Raw genomic sequence first — 22872 nt, forward strand, 5'->3', positions numbered from 1 at the left:
TTCATACTATTAATGTAATATCTATAATGGTTATTGCTGTCCTAATATACATTTTAATTATGAAAATAAACTGAGAGTTGTAAAATTTATTTTTAATTTTAATTGTTTGCTAGTCTTGCTTAGTTTTAGAAAATAATCTTATTTGAACTAATATCATGTAGAGTTCCATTTTAAAAGTGAATCTACTATATGCAAGGCACTGTATTAGGACATGGAGATTCAAAGAAAAAATTGAAACATTTCTTGTACATAGGAAGAAGGGAGAATGTACATAGAGAAGTAGAAAACAAATATACAATTACTTTCTGTGCTATCCTGATTCCCAACACTCAGTGGTTTTGCTCTTAAAGAGGTAACGCTCCCTGAGTTTTAAGCTACTCCTTGTATCTGCATGACTACAGTTCATGAGCCCAACTCATGCAGCCCCAAAAAGAATTAGTCCAAAAAAAGGCATTTTTTGAGCTGACATTATAAGAACAATTGTATCAAAACATTCCCCATCACCCAACATAAACCTGGAGCTCAGTCTCCCACAGATACATATAGCATCAGTGAGAAGAATTGACACATACATAGAATTTACTAATAATTCACACATAGAGAATGTGCATGACCCTGGTGCCTTGTAGTTATGGCACTGTGGGGCCTTGAAGCTTTTTCCTTTTTTGTGATATTCTCATGCTGCTCCCCCTGGATACAGTTATATATTGCTGGACAGGTAACCTCCACTGGCCAATGAAGGTGGGCAGAAACAAATCTTTTCTCTGAAGAGAGTAGTAATTCTCTCCCATGAGTTGGAAGCTTTTTTGATAGACAGCTCTTTTTTCACTGCCAGATCTCACAGGATTTAATTGTCTCTTTCCTTGACTGCTTCTTCAGCCAGTCAAGCTAACTGCCCTCTAATTCCATCAGACTTGACTGAAGTACTTCTTAACACTGCATAAAGTGGGAAGCAAATATAAGCCCCTTTTTTTTACTCTTTTTAAGAACTCTGCACATTGTTTTTTCCTTCTCTTTGCCTTACTTAAATCAATTTACTCCAGAATGAATGAATGAACATTTAAAATACTTACTCTGTGCCAAGAATTGTGCTTATTTATAATAGAAGTAAGCCCTAAGCAAAGTTTTGACAGAACATCAAGAATTTAAGAGGTGGAATTAAGGTGAATTAGGTGATCATAACGTATAAGTTATATTTAAAGAATGTTGTTGTTTCTATTTTACTCTAGATTAGATGAAAAACTCTAGCAAAGATGAGAATTATTTGTATATTTCAGTGATTGATCAGTCTGATTTCCATAAGCTTTTGAATTGTTTCATCTTGAAATAGAGAGCAGAAATAGGAGGTAGAAGTTTCAGGGAACAAATAGAACTATCCAAAAAGTAGAATGGTCTTCCTTGGATTATATGAGCTCTTCTACTCCTAGACCTTCTTAAGAAGACTGTAAACCATTGATTGGGGATGTAGATCCCCATTATAAGTCTCATCTATAGATGAGATTCCTGTTCAGAGTGGATTAGTCTTAATGACTTCTGTGATTGTAGCTCTGGGATCCTATGAGTAGAGGCAGGCTTACTAGATAACATAATAATTACTTCCTTATTTTGCCTTGATCCTACTTCTGTTTCATCCCTTTTTATTTCACCATCCTTCCAGTCATCTTGGTTTGCAGCTTTGGAATCACCTTTTTATCCTTCACTTATTATATCCAGTCTTTTTTCTACTTTTGTCCATTCTATCACTATAGCATTTTTAGAATCCTTTTCCGGGTATATGTAGTATTCAGGAGGATTTACACCTCTGGTGTGAGGGCTTTCTGGCTCTTTTCAGGCTTATCCACCTTTGGTATCTACCTCTCACCCAGTTCTCATCTATGGCTCCAAGAAACTGTAGCATGTGTTGCATCAATATTCAGGTAAAACTGTTTGGACAGATGGACTAGGTTAACTTTCAGGCTTCACACCCATTGATGAGCAAGGGGATGTTTATCCAAAGCATGTTTTTGTCAAGCATACATTTGGCATTTAAACAATATGGCCAGCCCAATGTAGTTGTGCTCTCCACAGTAGTGTTTGAATGCTTGACTATGTAGTTTGAGAAAGGGACCTCAGTGTGTGGTATCTTATCCTGCTGGGTGATTTTCAGAACCTTCTTAAGACAATTCAAATGGAAGTGATTTCAGTTTCCTAGCATGGCTCTGGTAGACTGTCCAGGTTTCACAAATATACAGCAATGGGGTTAGCACAATGACTCTGTAGACCTTCATTTTGGTTGTCAGTCTAGTACTTCCTTTCCTTTGGAGCCTCCCAAACATTGAGCTAGTTCTTACAATGCATGTATCATTTTCATTATCAATGTGGATATCCCTGGAAAGTATACTGCCAGAGTAAATGAACTTATTCACAGCATTCAAAACTTCACCATTTGCTATTACTATATCAATTATTATTAATTACTGTGCTATAGAAAATATTATTGATATTACTATATATATTACTATCTATATTGCATGTATAGATGGTGTAATATTGGCTGTACCTGTGTTTTCTTTGTATTAATTGTTAGAACAAAACTAGCACAAGCAGCAAAGAATCGATCTGTACTTTATTGCATTTCAGCTTCCGAGTCTGCATTGAGTGCACAATCATCTGCAAACCAAAAAATCATGCACTAATGTTCCCTCCACTTTAGTTTTGGCTGTATCCTTTATAGCTTTTATGTTTAAGAATTATTTTATGTAGAACTCACAAATGCTCTCAAGGTGGTCAGAAAAAGCAATACAAGGACATTCTCAAGGTCTCTCTTGAGAACTTTAGAATTGATTGTATGACTTGGGATTCACAAGTACAGAACCACCCAGTATGTTATTCCTCATCAGAGAAGGTACACTGTGAGCAAAGTGGGATTGAATTAACCCAGAAGAAATGTGAGATGTGCAAACGTTCATAGGGACTACTTGTGTTTGACCTGTGGCAGAGCATTCTGAGGTCATATTGATCCAATTGGCCACAGTCATTTAAGTTCTCTTCAAGAATGAAGGACACCAACCAAACCAAAGCATTTGGAGACTTCTTTTGGTAAAATGGGCATATGTGAGACATTGAAGATGCCAGTCATTCAGTGGGTCCTGAGTCGTCTCCAGCAATCCTGACCTTTGTCTTGCTATTGGACTTTGGAGGAAAGAGTGAGCCTGATGACTCTACCCAGTCCTGCCTCAAGCCAACTTTGCAAGTTTGGACATCACCTTGTTGTATCATTGGTCCTTTTCCAAAGCAAAGGACAAATAACAATGACAGCAGAATCCCTTTCCTTCTATTCCCACAGCTACCTAAGTCTTCATAATTCTTGCCTAGGATATTTTAATGATCTCCTAGTTGGTTTATTTGCTTCTATTATGTCCCTTTTTCAATCACCTTTGATATTCGACAGGATAGTCTTTCTATGTCACTTCCCAATCAATTATTGTCAATGGTTGTTCACATGTTAAAATTCAAGTCCCTCAATATGACATTTAAGGCTCTCTTCAATTTGGTCTCCACTAGAAACTGTAATGGATAGAAGTCAGAATGATCTGAGTCAAATCTGTCCTCATATTTACTCTGTATAGGTCAGTTCACCTCTATTTGTCCAAGTTGTCTCATCTATAAAATGGGATAATCATATCCCTTACCTTTAAAGATTGTTGTGAAGCTCAAATGAGATAATAGTTATAAAGCATTTAGTAAATGGTGTATAAATTATTATCATCATAATCATTATTAATTTTATTCTACTTCATTAATTCTACATCGCAACCATATTGGATCACAGGCTCTTCTCTGAATTTAGAAATTTATCTCCTGACTTGATATAATCACACAAATCCTACCTTAAAGCTTGAAGAATATTCCTCTGTTATCTCTGCCTCCCAGAATTCTTATTTTCCATCAAAATTCAACTTAGAAGTCATCTGCTCTGTGAAGCATTCTTCCAGGTATTCTTCTGATTCTTTCAGATACTAGTGTGCTCTCTTCTCAGTTTTCATGAATCACGCTTATTTTTGTATGTATATCATCCAAGTAAAATGTAAGTTCTCCAAGGGCATGAGTGCTTTCATTTTTTCCTTTATACTCTCAGGATCTAGTATAATAACTTGCATATAATTTAATAAATGTTTGTTGATTTTAATTTTCTGAGACTGAGTTCTTCTTTAAATAAACAGTAGTCTTAGAAACCACATTTAAAACATCTGGAGAGGTGTTTTTGAGAAATATTTAGATTGTATAGTTTATTTGCTGATTTCTACACACTGGAACTCTCAGAAAAACATTTCTAACTGAAGCTTTCATGCTTTCCAGAAACTCCCATCACTGAATGCATGAAACAGTAACACTGATCCCCAAAATCACTTTTTTTGCTTTTAATATTATAGTTACTGCTGTTGGGTTAGTGAAGCAGGATCAGGAAAAACTAGCACTTTCTCCTCTACTTCACCTCCATTCTGATTTTTGATTCACTTTCTGTCTGCAAGGTTGATGATGTGGGATAGTGGAGTACTCAGTGTGCCTTTCACCCTAGAAAGATACCAACAATGTATAGTTTTGCTGCTGCAGGTACTTGCACTAGTGTGTCTTGGAGCCTCAATAGTAAAAAAATGAAAACTAATAATGTTATACTTCTAAACCCTTTACTCACTGAGTGTTACTTCCTCATTTATTTGTATTATGATGGCTGTGTAACTCTAGGCAAGTCATTATTATTTATAAAGCAGAGTAGGAATTTGAACGATTAGCAAAGGACCAAGACACAGCTTTTTGAACAGATCCTCTTTTTACCAGTTCCCTTCCTCATTCCTCACCTCCTTTAGTTTAATTTATGAGTTCATATATAAGGAAAAGGAAGAGTAGTCACATTAATAGGGTTAAGGCAAAGTCATTCAATTTGCGAGCCACATTTGTCATATATTTGCAAGGCTGATTATTTCCAGATGACAAACTGCTAGTGGGAAATTCACAGATGACAGTGTTAAAAAGTATTTTGAGATCCATGAGTATTAAGTCAATAGAAGGCTTCATTTGTCTAGAGGCTGATTTTATGGAATGACTAAAAATTTATAATATTGTGTGAAAGGGTTGGAGGTAACATTTTGACTGTAAAATTCTGTTATGCATTGTATTTAAGTCTATCTCCTCTTTATTATTCTGATGCAATCAGTTATTAATCAATTCCTCTACATCTTATTTTTATTTATTGCTTTTTTTTTTCCTGAGGCAATTGGAGTTAAGTGACTCACCCAGGATCACATATCTAGGAAGTGTTAAGTGTCTGAGGCTAGATTTGAACTCGGGTCCTCCTGACTTCAGGGCTGATGTGCTATTCACTGTGTCACCTAGCTGCCCCCTAACTCCTCTATATTTTAAAGCTATCTTACATCCAACTCACCTAATTTCTACATGCCTTATATTAACACAATGGCCATTGAAGATCAGAAGAACTGTTCAAGCAAGAAATTAATATACTTTTTTGTTGCTTAATGAACTGAGAGTGAGTTTGTACTTTTTAAGTAAGAGTACGAGAGATAATTTCCATTCTATGTTATTCTTCTTGATGAACTATGGAGTCTGACTTGTTCTACTGCTGTGACCTCCATGAGAAATTAATTTTGTTGGGACATACACACCTGCACACAGCTTTTTATCAATATGAAGCCCTCAAACATGAGTAGATCAATTTTCTGGGGTCTCATCTATCACCTAAAATAGACTTAGGTAAAACCAGTTTGTAAATGGTTTGCATTAATGCTATATCTCCTCATTAAGAAAGATGACAGTTGCAGAAATCAGAGGACCCATTTCTTCACTGCTCTCACACATATCTGACAGGGAAAAAATTGCCAAATGTTTCCATATCATGTACAGCATTTTGTGCCATCTGGCCTGGCTGGATTTCAACAAAGATAGTGAAGAGACATCTAACCAAGAAAATCAAAGTGATTCCTGCCAAATAGATTCCAGGGAGATTTCCTTCCTTACCCCATATTCTGCTTAGCATTGCTCTGTTAACTTTGGTCAGTAGGTCTTTACCTAATGAAACATAAAGAATGAAAAAAAAAACTGTCTCTTTGGATTTTAGTTCCCATTGTCCATCATGTGTTCATAATGTATTAGCCCCCCAAACAGCTTCACTCCCCACCCCCACATGTTATATTAAAAAACAAAACAGGATATAACCTATAATAATTTTCTCTATTTCTGAATATGTATCTTTGTGTATATACAAACACACATATATGTGCACTTATATGTGCATTAATTTGTATATGTGAGTGTACAGAATAAATGGAAAAATAAATAAATATACTTATATATGTATGCAAATAGGTATATCTGTACTTTTTTTTTTCATTTTTATGGGGAACTCCTTATGAGGAAGCTTTTCTCCCAAGGCTCATCACCAGTTAGTTTGAGCTGCTTAATAATAATGAAAGGTTAAGTGATTTGCCAAGAATCACAAAGATAATATCTGTTAAAGACAGGATTGCAACCCAGATCTTTCTGACATTAATGTAAGTCCTCACTGAGTATCTGCTTTGTTATATTGATATATGTATATATTTGCACACACATAATTAACACATGCATATACATACAATATATAACACATATGTATATGTGCAATATACATGCCAACATTGAATATATATCACCTAATATACATGAGTGGTACACATATGTATACACAAAATTTATTTAAAAGTTAACCTCCTTCTAAAGAATAATGGCTACATTTTGGACTAGGATTGAAATTGTTATACACTAATTTCAGTCAACTAGCAAACTTAAAAAAATGCTTACATGGCAAAGCTCATGTGTTTCGAGAGCTATCTCCTACTCTTTCATATGCCATATAGGTATATTATTGTGTTGCTCAAAGGGAAGAAGAATAGATATTTCTAGCTTTTTCTTCTTCCACCCTTCTCTAAGAGAGACTATAATTCCCATTAGGAAAGAAAACAGGGAAATGGAGTAAGATTTTAGCCACTTTGCTTTCTTCAAAGAAACAAAGGGAGTGATGGGCTAAAATCACATCTATTGATAATTTCCTTAAATATAATTTATTTATAATTCCCTTAAATATTGTTCATCATTTTTAGATTTAAGTTAACTTTGGATTTTTCTTTCATTATTGGAGGGAAAAAGAGCATCAGACTCTATATCTATGAACACACATAGCAAATATCAAAGAAACCCATCCAAATCAACAACAACAACAAAGAAGAAATCAGATAAAATATACGTATGGTAATATATACCAGAATTACAAAAGGAAGGAGCTTCCCCAGTGGCAATGAGGTAACTCAGTTCAGCTGAGAGAGACAGTTCTACACGTCCAAGGAGGAGTTCTACAGTCTGTACAATAGGGAGCTAGAGATAAGAATATGATGGAGACTGCCAACTCCTCTCAAAACAGCTTCTTTCCTGAGTCTTTTCCTCCCTTCTGAAGTGGGGTTCATATGTTCACATCTTTACTCTCTTGAAGTTGAAAATCACAAGCACCTAAAGAGCTTGTGGAACCTAAAGAGACTTAGAGACAAGAAGAGAACTAGAATAAGAGTAAAGAGAATGTAATTTTCTCATTCCTGCCAACTTCTCCTGAAGGTGTGGGATACCAGTCCCTTTTATTTAACAAGTTTTTTTTCATTAATAAAATTAGAATTTTGGACTAGGTGACCACTCATGTTCTTTTCTGCTCTAAAACCTGTTATTTTAGGAAATACTAAAAAATAAATACAAAAATGAAGGACTGACATGGCCTTTGACTCTAATGAGCCTATATCATTTTAGGGAAGATAATATTTATAAAAATAAATGTAATTCAGAATAGGATAAAAATATCCAGGAAAGGAAGAGAGAGAGAGAGCTCCCAGAGATCTGAGTTAAAGATTACTTATGTTTGGGGGTTGGAAGAAATCAGAGAAGGCTTTTATGGAAAATATAGAATTTTACTAGTTTCAAGTTGTCTTGTTGATTACTGTCTTAAAATATTATTTGAAGTATGGGAATTTCACATACCCTTCATTCATACTGTTTTCTTTTTCTTTCTTTTGAGACTCTAGACCTTTGGTTCTTGCAAATGAATTCTGTTATATTAAATCATCTTCTTTTGATTGGTATAGCATAAAATCTGTAAATTACTGCATTGTCACAGTCTAACCATTAGCAGTGATTATCTATTCAATCATTTGTCTCTATTTCAGTAAAGAATAGTTATATTTATATGAATCTTGTGTGTCTCGTTAGGTTAAATATAAGCTATTTTATGCATTTCGTATTTATTTTGAATGGAGTTTCTCTTTTTTAGTTTTTCTTGGGTTTTGTTGGTAGTATAAAGAAATCTTGATGATCTTTATAGATTTATGTATTTTTTTTCTCCTGCTAATCTCTGATGTTTTTAAAGGTATGTCATGTGACCAGAAAAAGGAAATTAGTTTCTTTCTGTCTTGATAATATCTATAGATATAATTTTAACTCTTGCTTCATTAATGTATCTACCGTTTTTAAAGCTATTTCAAATAATAGAGGAAAGGAGTACTCTTGCTTTACCCCTGATTCTACTGGGAAAGCATCTCATGACCAGGCACACTGAATATTTATTCCTGCTCTGGGTGTGTTGGGTTTTGGTTTTTCCTATTGTTAAATGAGAATAATCTTTTATGGATTTTTCCTTGTTTATATATCTAGATCTGTCTGTCTTTCTAGCTATTTATCTACCATCCCTGTCTCTGTCTTTTTGTCTTTGTCAATCTACACACACACACATACACACACACACACACACCCACGTCTACATTGAACTAGATGAATTGTAATGTTTGTTGGTTCTAAGCCATATTTGCTGGAGCATTACAACATCATGAAAATTGAATTCAACTTAGGCCAGAGAATCTTGCTTGTGCATGGGTTCTGAAGATCTACCTATATGTACTGCTTAAGGATAATATCTGTGGCCCAAAGTACTATGGCATTGATTGCACTTGTTAGCCAGTCTCAAAGGGTAAAGAAAGTTATCAATAGTACAGTATCATTTTAAAAGGATTAAAAACAAGGAAGAGATGAGTCATTGGTAAATATTTAGTCTAATGCCTTGATTTCATAATTAAGGAAATGGAGGCCCAGTAAAGCTAATTGACTTTATCACTGTTACACAAGGGGTTAAGAAGCAGAATCAAGACTCAAATACAAATCCTGTGACTCCAAGTTTTATACTCTTCCTCTACTCTTTCACTCACACTATCACATTCTATCTGTGAGCAGAAAAAACAATTCAGCAATGCAGTGACAAAGGAGTCCCAGGGTCATTAAGGAATAAGCTTTCCAATGTAGAATTCAAGGAAACCAAGTATATCCAGATGATTTTGAACTTGAGCAAAAAGGTTGTACATAATGTTTAATATCCAAAATGATAAGTTCTAGGTCTGGAGTCAGAAGACCCGAGTCAAATGCCCTCTGATATTACCTTCCTGACCTCTAGCAAGTCATATAAGCTTTCTATGCCTCAGTCATCCATCTGTCTGTGAAATGAGGAGTTCAACCAGATGGCCTTGGAGAAGACTCTGACCCTGCTGTCTTTGCTTTACTCTCCAAGTGACGTTCAGCACTGGACAGCTCCCAGGAGCTGCCAACATTTTCCCATAAGAAACTGATCAGTCCAAGAACAGAAATAGTGATTAGAGAGACAGAGAGTTAAACAGGGGAAGTGAACTATCCTCACAAGGGGACATTATTTCTAGTCATTCTTCTCAAAGATCTGTATTTGAGACAATATCACTTGCTGAGACATTGACAGCTTAAGTGTGTAACACATTTTCTTGTTGTACAAGGGGCACCATAAGGTTACTATGAATTTCTGAGATAAAGAAAAGGGAAGAACAAACCAAATGTCTCAAACAGGTTGTCTTTGTTGCAGTGTCAACTTATAAGGAAGAAAAATGAAAAGGGATCTCTCAGAAACTAACCTTTGTTCTACTAGGAAGAAGCAAACTGTTAGGTTTTTATTTGGAAATGTGCTGCCAATCACTCAGACAGTGAGTTTCTGATGCCATAAATCTTCTCAAATCCTATCTTTATTTAGCTCCCCATGTGTTAGATGTTACATTCCAAATTCTATCTCCTAGAAAGCAGCACACAAAATCATTGGTTTTGATCTGGAAGGGGCTTTAGAAATCTTCTAGTTCAATCTCGTTTTTTAAACTGATGATGAAGCTGAGAGTCAAAATGTGGACAAGTAATTTGTTCTAGATCATACAGGTATTGAAAAGTGCTTGGGGTTCAAACCCAGGTCTTATCAAAATTCAATGTTTTTTTAAATACATTTATCAGTGTCCTTTGAACCACTGGTAGCTTGTTGAATAATTCTCCATTTGGAGAATGAATTTTATGTGGTTTAAAAACATAGATATCTTAAGGTCAGCTACTGAAATGTTTAAATGAAAATGCTAGTTGCATTCATTGTATAGATATGGAATTGAATATTTTGATTTAATGCCAGTTTATTAGACAAATATCTCTGTTTTCATGATAAACATATATATATATCACATGTATATATTTTATACATGGATGTATATATTATGTGTGTCTAAATATGCATATACACAGACAGTTCTTGCTTTATGTAAATTCATATTATGCAAATTTGGCTTTATGTAAAGAATTCTGAAATGTGTGGGATGATGCAACAGAAGCATATATGAAGAAAGTTTGGAAAATGGTATGCCTACAGTTCATTTCTGACTTGTGGATGAGACAATGATGAAGCATTTGAAGAAGTGAGTAACAAGATTGTAAAATTAGCACAAGAACTGGAGTTAGAAATGGATGAGAATGATGTGGAGGAGTGGATTGAATATTTTGGAAAACTGTTGAATGAGGTTCTGATTGAGCTGTTAGTAGCAAAGATTATAGAAGAAGAAAGGGAAGATTCAGAACTTGAGGTCAACCTAAAAAGATTCACAATGAAACAGTTGGCAGAAACATTTCATCATTTGAGTGAATTTTTCTTGCATTGAAAAGATGAATCTAAATACTTCAAGATTTTTTTTGAATTTCCAAAACTAATTTAGGATAGTATTGCTTCCTATCCTAAGATATATGAAGGGAAAAAAGGAAGCCACTGTTTAAATATCACTTCATTGTTTCTTTTAAAAAAATTTGCACAGCCAATTGCCAGTGATAAAGGGTAGGTGGAGTGTGTGGGGAAGGGCAACACATTGCACATCTGTGTCAAGTTTACTATACAGTACTGCATATAGGATGCAGACTATATCATTAACTTTACCTTTCATTTTATAATTCTATTTCTTATCATGGTATGGTATTTAATATGTTTGAATTCGAATAGATTTTATGACTTGTATAAGGGTATTATTTTGTGAATGGTTTTTATGGTATAGTCTAAGTGAAGAGGATGGGTGGGAAATTTTCCATTATGAAAAACTCAGTTGAAATAGAAGTGCAGAGAATGTCCAACTTCCTAAAAGGGATAATTCTCTGTCTCTTTACACACACACACAATGATGTATGTATCTTTGTGTATGATAGTATTTTGGATTGGCCCTGACTCCAAACAGTCTCTGGATAGTTTAAGTTCAATATTGGGGAAAAAATGAGACATTCAGAGATCATTCAGTTAACAAAAGAAGATTCATTTAACTTTAGCAAAAGATTTTCATTAAGGTAGGCACTGAGGATACCTCATGTTGATTTAGCTTAGTGAAGCTCATTTGCCTGAATTATCCATCATGTTCTTCCAACCAAATATTAAAGACAACACTTGGAATTTCTCATGGCTGCTTTGTATTCAAGTGACTAGAAAGCCCTATCAATCGTTGGGCCTCTCTCTAGTCAGTGAGATAATCGAGATCTGAGAATGGTCTCAATAGTTTTTAAGGGGAAAAATAGCATGGGGACAGGGTGAATATATTGTTCCTACTACATATGGTACCAAAGAAAAATCATTGTGCTTAGTATCATAGCAACTTGTTTGGAATCTCAGTTCCACTTAATTGTGTCACATTGGCCTGGTTAGGTAATCTTTCAAATCTTTTCCCTCTTTCGCTATCAAATGGAGATAATTCTTACATAACCTATCTCATAGAGTTATTGTAAGGAAAGAACATTGTAAACTGTAAAGCTCTATAGAAATGTGAATTGTAGTTATCCAAAAGAAGGTGTTCTGTCAATGGGTGCAATCTGGTTTGCTTTTCTTTTTTGAAGTTCCACCCACCTCTACATGAATTGATATATCAAGTATTGTTTAGTGATTTTAATAATATATAAAACACTTTTCCCCCAGTAGCCCTTTAAAATAAGTGACAACAATTTTATTATGCTTATTTTTCTGAGGAGAAATAGGGACCTTGGGAGGGAAGAAATGGTATCAAATTTGGTAATTTTTACATAAAAATTACCTGTCTCCCTCTAATAAGTAAAGGGAAGTAATCACTAAAACTATGTATTCTCATCCTGGATCAAGGAACTCAAGACTGGGAACTCTCATTTCCTTGCCTGACAAACTAGTTGAGAGCATGGTACCCTTAAGAAGATATAACCAATGGAAGTGAGAAGCCATATAAGGCAGGATCCTAGAATGGATCACAAGCAAGGAGGAAGCTTTAGAATTGTAAATGACCTGCAATTGCACCTGTATATAACCAATCTGCATGAATCTCTCAGTGGTACTAAGAATAATAGTAAATGCCTTTATTTTCATAGGCTCATGTGTTAATTACTCAAACCTGATGGTAGGGGATGGAAAGAACTGTGATTAGCTGAGGGTGGGAAAGGAGCATTGGCAAGAAGTTTGGGGGAGAATAGATACAGTTATTGATGTTTTCAACTAGTGCCCCTATAAGGTATTAATAGGCCAGTTTAATGAGAGGGAAGAGAAAGGGTAAAATATACACTTTTCACTTTTGTCTCTGTATAATGCCTAGAACACTATCTGGCACTTAGTAGACACTTAATTTCTTGATTGATTGATCCATTAAAAAATCAGAGATCTTCAGTATGATGAAGAGATGACATTTAGGGATAGAAAATATAATCATTTATCTTCATATTTTGGAAGGGATATCGCATTGAAAAGGCAATATAATTGTTCCACTTGACCTTGAATAGCAGAAGGTGTACAAAAGAAAATTTAGACAAAAAAGTTTAATGTGGAATGGGATGTCTTGGGAAGTAGTGGATCCCCCTCTATTGAGGCTTTAAGCAAAGATCTGATGATTGCTTGTTGAGTATGTTGTAAAAAGGAATCTCAGTCATGTATGGATTGAAGTTATGAGATATGCAAGTGAAGATTTAATAATTACCTCCCCAGAAAAAAAATAACCACAACACCATTTTAAATTTAGTCTGAAGTATTAGCATTTTCTCCATCATTTTCCTAAATCAACTCCTAATTTGTTTTGTTGTTCTTTGAGGTACAAATGCTCACAATGAACATTTAACAAATAGCTCATATGAACCAGTAAAAGCTGATTCTAATATATCCCTATTGGATTGGTTGGCTTAGATTCTTAATGAAAAGGATAGCCCTGATCTAAGATAGAACATTTGGCTTTCCTTTTAACTCATAAATTTTGTGATTCTTTTTCTCTGCTTCTATAATCTCAACCCTTTCCTTGTATCTTTAGCATTCATTATCCAAGACCCTAGGGAACTTTAGGAAACTGGATTTTAAGTGCCACATTTTTCTGCCTACTTTACTGGAATGACTAGGATTATATACTTTGATCCTAATTCTTCTGAGATAGTGGGAGCCTACTCTCTAGTGAATTAAAGGTGAGTGATGAATCCTCAATACAAGATGTAAAATACAGTTTTCTCCTCTTGAGAGACTTTAAAATTAAATCTAAATCAGGTATATCTAGTCTGTGCTAAATTCTGCAGATTTTTAAGGTATAGATAAAGCACCGAATCTGAAATTCAGAAATTTACATTTTAACCCTGTCTTTGACACTAGATATTTGATCATGGGCAGGTCAGCTTTATTCTCTGTCCTGGAAACCCTTGCCACTTTGTCCAGTCATTGTTCAACCCTTTACAAGTCCCACCTCTGGGGATTCTCATGTACTACTGAATAGCAATAAAGGAAGTATCACAACAATGAAAATTAGGGCCCATTACATTTTTGTTGCACAGTCTCAATTGGGCAGCTCTTCAATGCTTATATTAATATCTTGTCAAATATTTTATTGAAAACATTGAGGATATCATTCATGAGTTCCTGCCTCTTATAAGATCTGTACTTCAAAATATGCTCCTTTTCTTCTCCCCAACCCTCCAGCCTAAAAGGAAAAGTGACTCTTTGTCAAAGCCAGATCTATTTAAACCTCTGGTCCTAAACCCTCTTGTCTTCTCCAGGAACTTAGTCTTTATAGGATTACTATCCTAGACATTTGGCTAGAAAATACAGATATTCTAATCAAGCCTGCTTGCTTTCCTTATATATAGCCCTTATATATAACATTCTGTTTCCCATCTCTGAACCTTTTGTATAGACCCCCTTCCCAAGCCTGGAAAACACTTCTACCTTATCTCCATCCTTTTGAGCCTTCAGTTTTTACCTCAGATTCTATCTTCTGCAGGTTTCCTATCCTGATTCCTCATAGTTGTTAATGCCTCCCCTTGACTAATTACATATTTGTGTTAATTTTCTGTATTTCCATTGTTTTCCCCAATATAATACAAACTCCTTAGGGACAGGGACTGTTTCACTTTGTCTCTGAGTCTCTAGTCCCTGACATATAGTAGACATTTAATTTAGCCTTATAGAATGAATGGAAATAATTTCATTTTGCTGAAATTTCCATTTCCTTCTTTTTAAAATTAGGATTATAATAATGCTTGTGCTACCTACACCATAAATTTATTTGAATATCTATGTGAAGGAAGAATTTTGTAAGCTTTGTAGAATTACACAACTGTAAATTGCCAGTTATTTATAAAAGTGACTATCCAAGCCATTTTTGGTATTCTGTTCAGGTTTTTGACATATTGACTGATAGACATACGAAGGACCATATCCTTTATCAAGAACACAATGAATGCTGTGCACTTAAGAATAGTAATAATACTAACAACAATGATGATGAAGATGATAACCCACTTTTATATAGCACTTTATGGTCTGCAAGACATTTTACATACATTAAGTCATTTGATTTTCACAACCACCATGGGAGGTAAATGCTGTTATTATCCTTGTTTTATGGATGAGGCAGACAAAGGTTAAGTCAGAGGTCATATAACTAGTAAATAATGAGATCAGATTTGAATTCAGGGCTTCCTACAGGTCGTCTGCTTTTTATATTGTACCTCCTACCTGTGCTAGAGTAATGATGGCTGGAAGAACAATGTCAGGGAATCATTGAATGGAAAGAGGAATCTGCAAATTGAGTCTAGGGGAACCTTACTGGATCCCCCCAATTAGACAATCTAGCATCCAGCAAGGTGCATATTACGTATGCATGGCCCATATATCCTTCTCAAGCCTACTATCCAGAATACACACCTTTTCATATTATTCCTATTACATGTAAATGAAATAGATACATAGCACATGGGCATCCTATGAATGGACAGTTAGGGAGCTCGGTGGATAGATGTATGACCCCAGGCAAGTCACTTCATCCTGTTTGCCTTAGTTTCCTCATCTATATAATGAGCTGACGAAAGAAATGGCAAACCACTTTAGAATCTTTGTCAGGAGAACTCCAAATGGGACACTTTGTGACATGGTATGGACATGCAATGTGTATGTACCATGTTCCTGACACGTAGAAGAAACAGAGCAGGAATGGTATACATGTGCCAAAATACAGCTTACAACACGCATACATATGATGGGGTCACCATCACTTATCAGTAATATCACATATGCTTGGTGTGTACATGATACATGTAATCCATAGTGCTTACATCCTTATACATCCAGAATCCCTATTAGTAATTAATCTTGGTTTTAGGAGATATATTTGTATGCTCTGGATATAAAAGGACACTTTTTAGTCTTCATTAGATAGTAAGTCTTTAAGAAAAAGGGGATATTTCTCATGCTTTCCCTCATGCTGAAAATAGATTTTTCCTTCTTCAATTGGATATGTATCTGTACATGTGTGTGAAATGACAAATGGGCTGCCATGGGTGTGTCATGTTACTATTGCTACTCTTCTGTCAACCCCATTAATGTAAGAGTAACAAGAGGGCCTATTTGTACAGAATCAAAACTAGAATCTGGGAAATGGGCCTTTCTGAATTTGGAAAATCTACCCCAGGATAGGATATTTGGAGAAATGATAACAGTACTTGAAAGGGGCCAAGCTCAGGGAAAATATGATAATATCAGGTATAGGATGAGAAAACAATTTGGTTTTCAGTCTGTTTGGTAGAGTTCCTCAGCTGAGAAGAGGTAGAGGTTGATCTGAGGCTGTCGGGAATAGAACTCTGGCCCAGTTTAATGAATAAGAAGGGAGGTTTGGACCAGGTAGGGCTGACACTTGAAGTGATGGATTTAAAACCCAAGGAACTGGATGGGGCCAATGGGTGTTTGGACAATCTACTGCCTGTCTGTCACTGCACCCTGCCACATTCTGGTCCCAGTTCTAAATCCTTACTCTTCTGTCACTACCCAGAGTATATTACTTTGCTATTTTCACTGGGGTAAGTAAGTTTGAGATCAAATGGAATCTGGAAAAGATGGAGGACATATCCTCTTTCCTATTAAGCTATTTGTCCTGGGTCATGAGACCAAGGATTAGTTATCAGAAAGAGCCAGTGCTTAGTCATGTCTCAAAATGTCAAATTTCAGCAATCTGACTGAAACGGTACTGGACTGAAACAGGAAATCCCAGTTCTTACACTTGATGTCTTTTCCTTCATCTATAAAGTGAAGAGTTTGAATGAAGTTGTCTCGAAGATTCCTCCCAGATAGAAAAATAATAATGATGATGCTAATAATAATGTTTTTGCTTTGCATTGTCTGTGTCAAATCCTAATTTTCTCTTTTTCTTTTTTTTTCAGTAAGAGATGCAAAAAATCTAGTCCCTATGGATCCTAATGGTTTATCAGATCCTTATGTAAAACTGAAACTCATCCCTGATCCCAAGAGTGAGAGCAAGCAGAAGACCAAAACCATCAAGTGTTCCCTCAACCCTGAGTGGAATGAGACTTTTAAATTGTAAGTATTATAATTCTAGTTGCATAGGTTAGGAGAAATTGGCTTCAGATCCCTAAGATTTGGGGGTCTGAATTACCTTGTCTCTTTATTTCTTTGTATGTATCTGTTTCTGTTTGTCTGGCTGTCTCTTTCCTCTCCATTCTCCCATCTCACTCCTCCCAATCAAGTTCCTCAGCCCTTCTCTCAAATAGACAGAACTCAACTACTTCTCAAGGCAGGCTATTAAATTTTTGGATAGTTCTAATTGCTAGTAAGTTTTTCCTTATCTTTAAATCTGTGAAAGATACCAGTTGGTACAGCCCCTTCTCAAACTGGACAATAGATGATAGAATCTCATGTATCAATGAATATGAAGTCATTTTCTTAATTCCCAGAATAGGTTCTCAAAAAGTCATTATGAAGAAATGGTTTGGAAGAAAACTAGCCAAATCTAATCTCCCTGCTCTTTGATTGTCTGTCTTATGACTCAAGAGTCTGGAACATTCCTGATCTCATTGACACAGGTCTTCCTCCAAATTGCAATCCATCCCTGGCTTCTCATTCTAAATCTGTTACATGTTCTTCCATCAATTCTTCAAGAGCTCTCTTTTTTTTCCTTCAACTTTTATTGGCTATCCTCCAGAACTCCAGGGATTATGTTCTCTTTTGTGTGTTTCTGCAATATTATTTCTACCAGTCTGTGTCTAGTTTGTAGGGTTTATTCTCTAATTCTCCTCAATTTTTCTGGCTTAAAAAGGAAAATCCTCCCTTCTTTCCTTACATTTCACTTGAGACAGAGTTGGGTGTTTCAAAGCAACTTTATTAATACTTGATGGGTTTGTATAGAATTAATATGTCATGCTAGATGGAGGAACTTGGAGGTTTCTATCTCTTATTGAAAGAGAAATCCTAACTATTCCATCCTCAAAGAACATTTCCAAATATGTGGAGATCATTTCCTCTTGAGAATGCCTATTCCAATTTTAAACCATTCTACTTAAAAGGAATATTAAAAAAATCTGCCTTTCTGAAGTCTTATCAAGTCCTTCCTTTGGGCCCCAAGCAAAACAAAAAATGTATGGCCTCTTCTACATCTATCTAAAGACAGATAGTCTTTAAAATATCTGAAGATTGTGATTAAATCTTCTGTTTTCCAAGCCAAATATTTTCTTTTCCCTAACAATTCCTGATGTGACTTGTTTTCCTCACCATCTTTAATGTTCTCCACAGAATCAAAGCATTTTAGAGTTAGAAGTAAAATTTTAAGTAAATTTAGTCCAATTTCTTTGTAATCAAGAACCCCGATCTCTATTTCTCTAAACAATGGCCATCAAGCTTTTTCTTGAAGACCTCTAATGGCAGAACCTACTGCCTCCCAAGATAGCCTCTGTCATTTTTAGGTAATTCTAATTGTTAGGAAGTGTTTTCTTTATTATAGACCTAAGCTCATCCCCTGGGATCTCTATTCATTGTTCCTTATATTTTTTCCTACCTATTCCCAGACTTCCTTAGTTACCTTCCACATATGACCCCTCAAGTCATATTCTTTGCAGTTATTCGCAGTACTCTTGCCCACCCCGCTTTTGCCATGGTCCCAAGTTTGGATTCAGAATTGTAAAGAACTTTAGAGATTATTTACTTCAGTTTCCTTATTTAAGATATAGAGAAACTGTACAGAATATGAATGACTCGCTAACTATAAGATCTATTCATAGATTGAAATCCTATGAAAATTACCCAAGATGATACATCATAGTAGGTAGTGGGAGATCAGCATTTGAACTCAGATCCTGAATGCAAGCACAGAATTCTTCCTGTTCTACTCTTGATTGATTTATAATTTCTCTAATTAGAGAAGACATATTTATTTAGAAGCCATCTAGTTTATAATTCAGTTTTATGCCCTTCTCTTTGTATCATTCCTAGTAGCAGTCCTATGTTCCAAATTCATTTAAAGCCCTAGAAGATAAAAGGTTGTAGAAGGTGAAAGCCTTGATGTATAGGTAACAAGGCCATCAAAAATGTTACTGCACGCATTTTTTCTTGTTCTTTATAACTCGCCTAGGAAATGTCAAGGAAATTCAGTGGAATTAAAACTTAATAGCTGTGCATTTTTGTCTGTCTTTGATATCTCAACTTACCCAGTCTATAAAATGGGGAGAACCATAATTACCTCAAGAGGGTGATTGTGAGAGAGTACTTTGTATGCCTATAAAAGGCTAAATTTTTATGATTCTTACCTTCATAATATAAGACAACGTCTTATAAAAATCTTTTTTTTTCTTTGTAGTCAACTGAAAGAAGCTGACAAAGACAGACGACTTTCTGTGGAGATTTGGGACTGGGATCTGACCAGCAGGAATGACTTCATGGGGTCCTTGTCCTTTGGGATTTCAGAGCTGCAGAAAGCTGGTGTTGATGGATGGTGAGAAATGCTTTTATTTTTTCAAAAGCCACAGCTAAGAGGCCATAATGACCCAATATTACATGCAGTTTTTCTCTCTCAAGTCCAGGGATTAAAGTAAGAAAGAGGTAATATTGAGTTTCTTTCAATCTTTTCTTTTTTAAATCTGCAAATGGAACAGGAACAAGCCACTTTCCAGTGGAAAAATACTGGACTTGGAAACTGAAAATTCTGGATTTAAATCCTGGTTTCAGTTTATTCACCAATGATTTTGCACAAGTCCCTTTATCTTTCTGAGCCTTGTTTTTCTCATCTGTAAAATGGGGATTAAAAAAAACGTATTGCTATTGAGAGGATCAATTGAATAAAGTGAGAAATATAAGTGCTTTTGAAACAATTCAATTCAACAAACTCTTAACCATGCTTAATTAAATTAAGTGCTTAATTCATTTAAGCACTTACTGTGTGTGAACATTGCACTAGGTGCTGGGGAAAGAAAAGAATCAATCTTATACTTCATGGAGCTCATATTTTAGCTAAAGGAAGGAAACTATACATAGATAAATACATAAGATTTTGTATTTTGATTTTATATGATCCTTCAAGGACAGTGAGAGTACAATATCCTGGAAAAAGCAAGAAAGTCTTCATCCAGGAGGTAGCAGGTTAGCTGGGTCCAGGAGGAATTTAGGGATTCAAATCAGATAGAGGTGAAGAAAGTGCTCCTTCTAGGAAAAGTTGGGGAGGTTAGTTGGTACAAAAGTGCAGAGGTGAAATTGACCTCAGCAACAACTAATCTACCAGATCCTAGATATAATAGATTTTTGAGTTCTAGGAATAATAACTTGATAGCTTTGTGGCCAATAGATTTGGAGAAGAAAAAAATGGGGGATAGGGAGATCATTAAGAGACTAGTGCAGTACTATAAGTAAGAGGTGATACAGGGCTGACCTAAAGTAACATAATTAAAAAGAGGAGAACATATTTGAAAAATGGTGTATAAGTAGAGAGAGTATAAAATTTGGTACTTGGATGCATATGAATGGTGAACTCAAAGGGAAAGCAAAGATGACATCACTGTTGAAAACCTATATGACTGCCCTCAGCAAAGATAGGGAAACTTGGAGGAGGATGGATTTAGGGGAAATTATGATGAGCTACTTTTTAAACATGTCAAACCCTTACTGTGTGATCTAGCACTTAGTACAGTGTCTGCCCAAAGCGGGCACTTAATAAGTATTTAATGAATGAACAAAAGAGCTTTCGATAGAAAAGTGTGAACAAGATTTAAGGAAATGGGGCGCAACCTGAAGTCATAAGATCTGGATTCAAATCCTACTCTTAGTTATGTGGCAGTAGGCAAGTCATTTTTACCACTGAGCTTCTGTCTTTTCATTTGTAAAATGGACACAATAATCCATGTACTAAAGTCTTCCAGAATTGTTGGAGTGGCTAAATGAGATGATAGATGTAACTTTGTAAAGTGTTATTTGAACTTGCATTACTATTGTTAGATCTGTGGTGAAATGGAAAGGATGTTGGTCTAGAATGTTTAAGCCTGTCAGTCACTGGATGATAAGAGATAGCAAGGAAATCATCAGCTTTCTTTGTGTCTCAGTTCCTTCATCTGTGAAATAGGTACACTACGGTTGTAACAGGATTAGACCTTAGTATTATTTTTAGAAGTGGTCAAACTGTAGGTTCATTCTTCCCAAGAATGCCATAAAGTAGATGACTGATTCAGCCTGAAAGGACTTCACAGGTGATATCTTGTCATCTTTTTTGTGCTGAAGTCCTCTAGCTTTACTCCCACATCTAGAATTCCTTACCCTCCTGCTAATTACACAGTAGGAACCCATCAAATCCCTATTGGTAGCTGTTTAAGAGGTAGCAAAAGAGGGGAGTTAGTATGAATAATTCACTTTGACACTGGCTTCTGGAACCAGGGCCTCAAAGAAACACTGATTATGGGTTGCCTTCAGTCCCCTATGAGACTCTGTCCAAAGCCTGCAATTACTGTCACTTGTTACCATCCAGAAGATGAGCACAGTAGGTCTAAGAAGCCTTTCCTGAATAGGTTTATTCATTTTCCTGACTGCTTTCTCAGCAGGATGTATGCCATTTTAATTTCCCTCTCTGATGCTGAAGTCCCCCAGAGCCACAATTTCCATGAAACGAGGTTCACCTTCCCTGCAAATGGCACAGACCCCAACATATCCCCACATGTTCCACTTTGCTACCTGAGCCCCTCTTTGATTATCTAAGAGCGCAGGGACTTTTTTTTGCAGAATGCTCAGAAGAAAAGCTTGAAATGAGATCTGTCTCCTCACTCTTCCCCAGCCTGAGTAACAGTGCAGGCTGCTCACTGAATGAGGTACTTGGGATATGACAGCAAAGCAAAAGGGAAATAGCATTGCAATTTGAGTTTAGAAGACTGAGGGTCAAATCCTCCTTCTGCCATTTGAACTCTGTTACCTTAGAGTAATCTCTCTGCTTCTGAGGCTAAGTTTGCTTTTCTCTAAAATAAGAGTCAAATTAGCTTTTCCCTGAGGTCCCTTCCAGTTCTTGCTCTATCGTTCTATGACAATTCAGCCACTTGTGTCCAGATTAGCCATTTGAAAGTTGCTAGGGAAGAGACCAATAGATCACTTCCCTTTTGTTAACTTCTAGCTTCATTAATGAGAATTGGCATTTGCCAAAATACTTTGTGGACATTCCTGCCGGACCCAAAATTTTGACTCTGAGAACTTATGATATAGAGTTTAAAACTAGAGGGTCAAGTTCTGTTGCCCTTCACAAATTAAGTAGACAATATATTAAATATATTAATTTTTAAAGTTGAAAAAAACTTTAAAAAAGTATTTGAGCTAGAAGGAACCTTGAAACATAAGATGTTCAAATGGAAGGCACTGTAGAACATAAGATGTTAGTGCAAACAAAAATCTTATCAATAATAATCCCAACTCCCTAAATTTTTTTAAGGAGCAAAGGAACTGTGATTTTACTGGATTAGGGAATTCCCATGGAGGAAACTTCATCTCCCGGGGCAGATTAGCAACTGCTCTGCAGATTATCATTTTGAGAGTTATGTGGGGCAAGAAGGTTAAGGGTCTTCACCAGGATCACATAGCCAGTAGGTATCAGAAGTTGGACTTAAATCTAAGTCTTCTTGGCTCTCCAAAAGCATCTCTCTATTCACCAGCACCACTATTCACTCATCAAAATTCACCTCTCTGTCCCCATTTCAAAGATGCAATAAATAAGAAGC

At 35.7% G+C, this 22872-nt stretch overlaps 1 protein-coding gene across 2 annotated transcripts in view; it reads left to right on the plus strand.

The window, feature by feature from the left end:
* The window catches only part of PRKCB (protein kinase C beta), a 634931-nt gene that overhangs the window by 343559 nt on the left and 268500 nt on the right, over positions 1 to 22872 (plus strand). For both annotated transcript variants that reach the window (XM_031945586.1, XM_031945585.1), the window contains exons 6-7: positions 17065 to 17221; positions 19491 to 19625. In XM_031945586.1, coding sequence (XP_031801446.1) covers positions 17065 to 17221; positions 19491 to 19625 — 292 coding nt within the window. The remainder of the gene's footprint in view (positions 1 to 17064; positions 17222 to 19490; positions 19626 to 22872) is intronic.

The sequence above is a fragment of the Sarcophilus harrisii genome, chromosome 1 (genome assembly GCF_902635505.1).
Source record: "Sarcophilus harrisii chromosome 1, mSarHar1.11, whole genome shotgun sequence".
NCBI classification, from domain to species: Eukaryota; Metazoa; Chordata; class Mammalia; order Dasyuromorphia; family Dasyuridae; genus Sarcophilus; species Sarcophilus harrisii.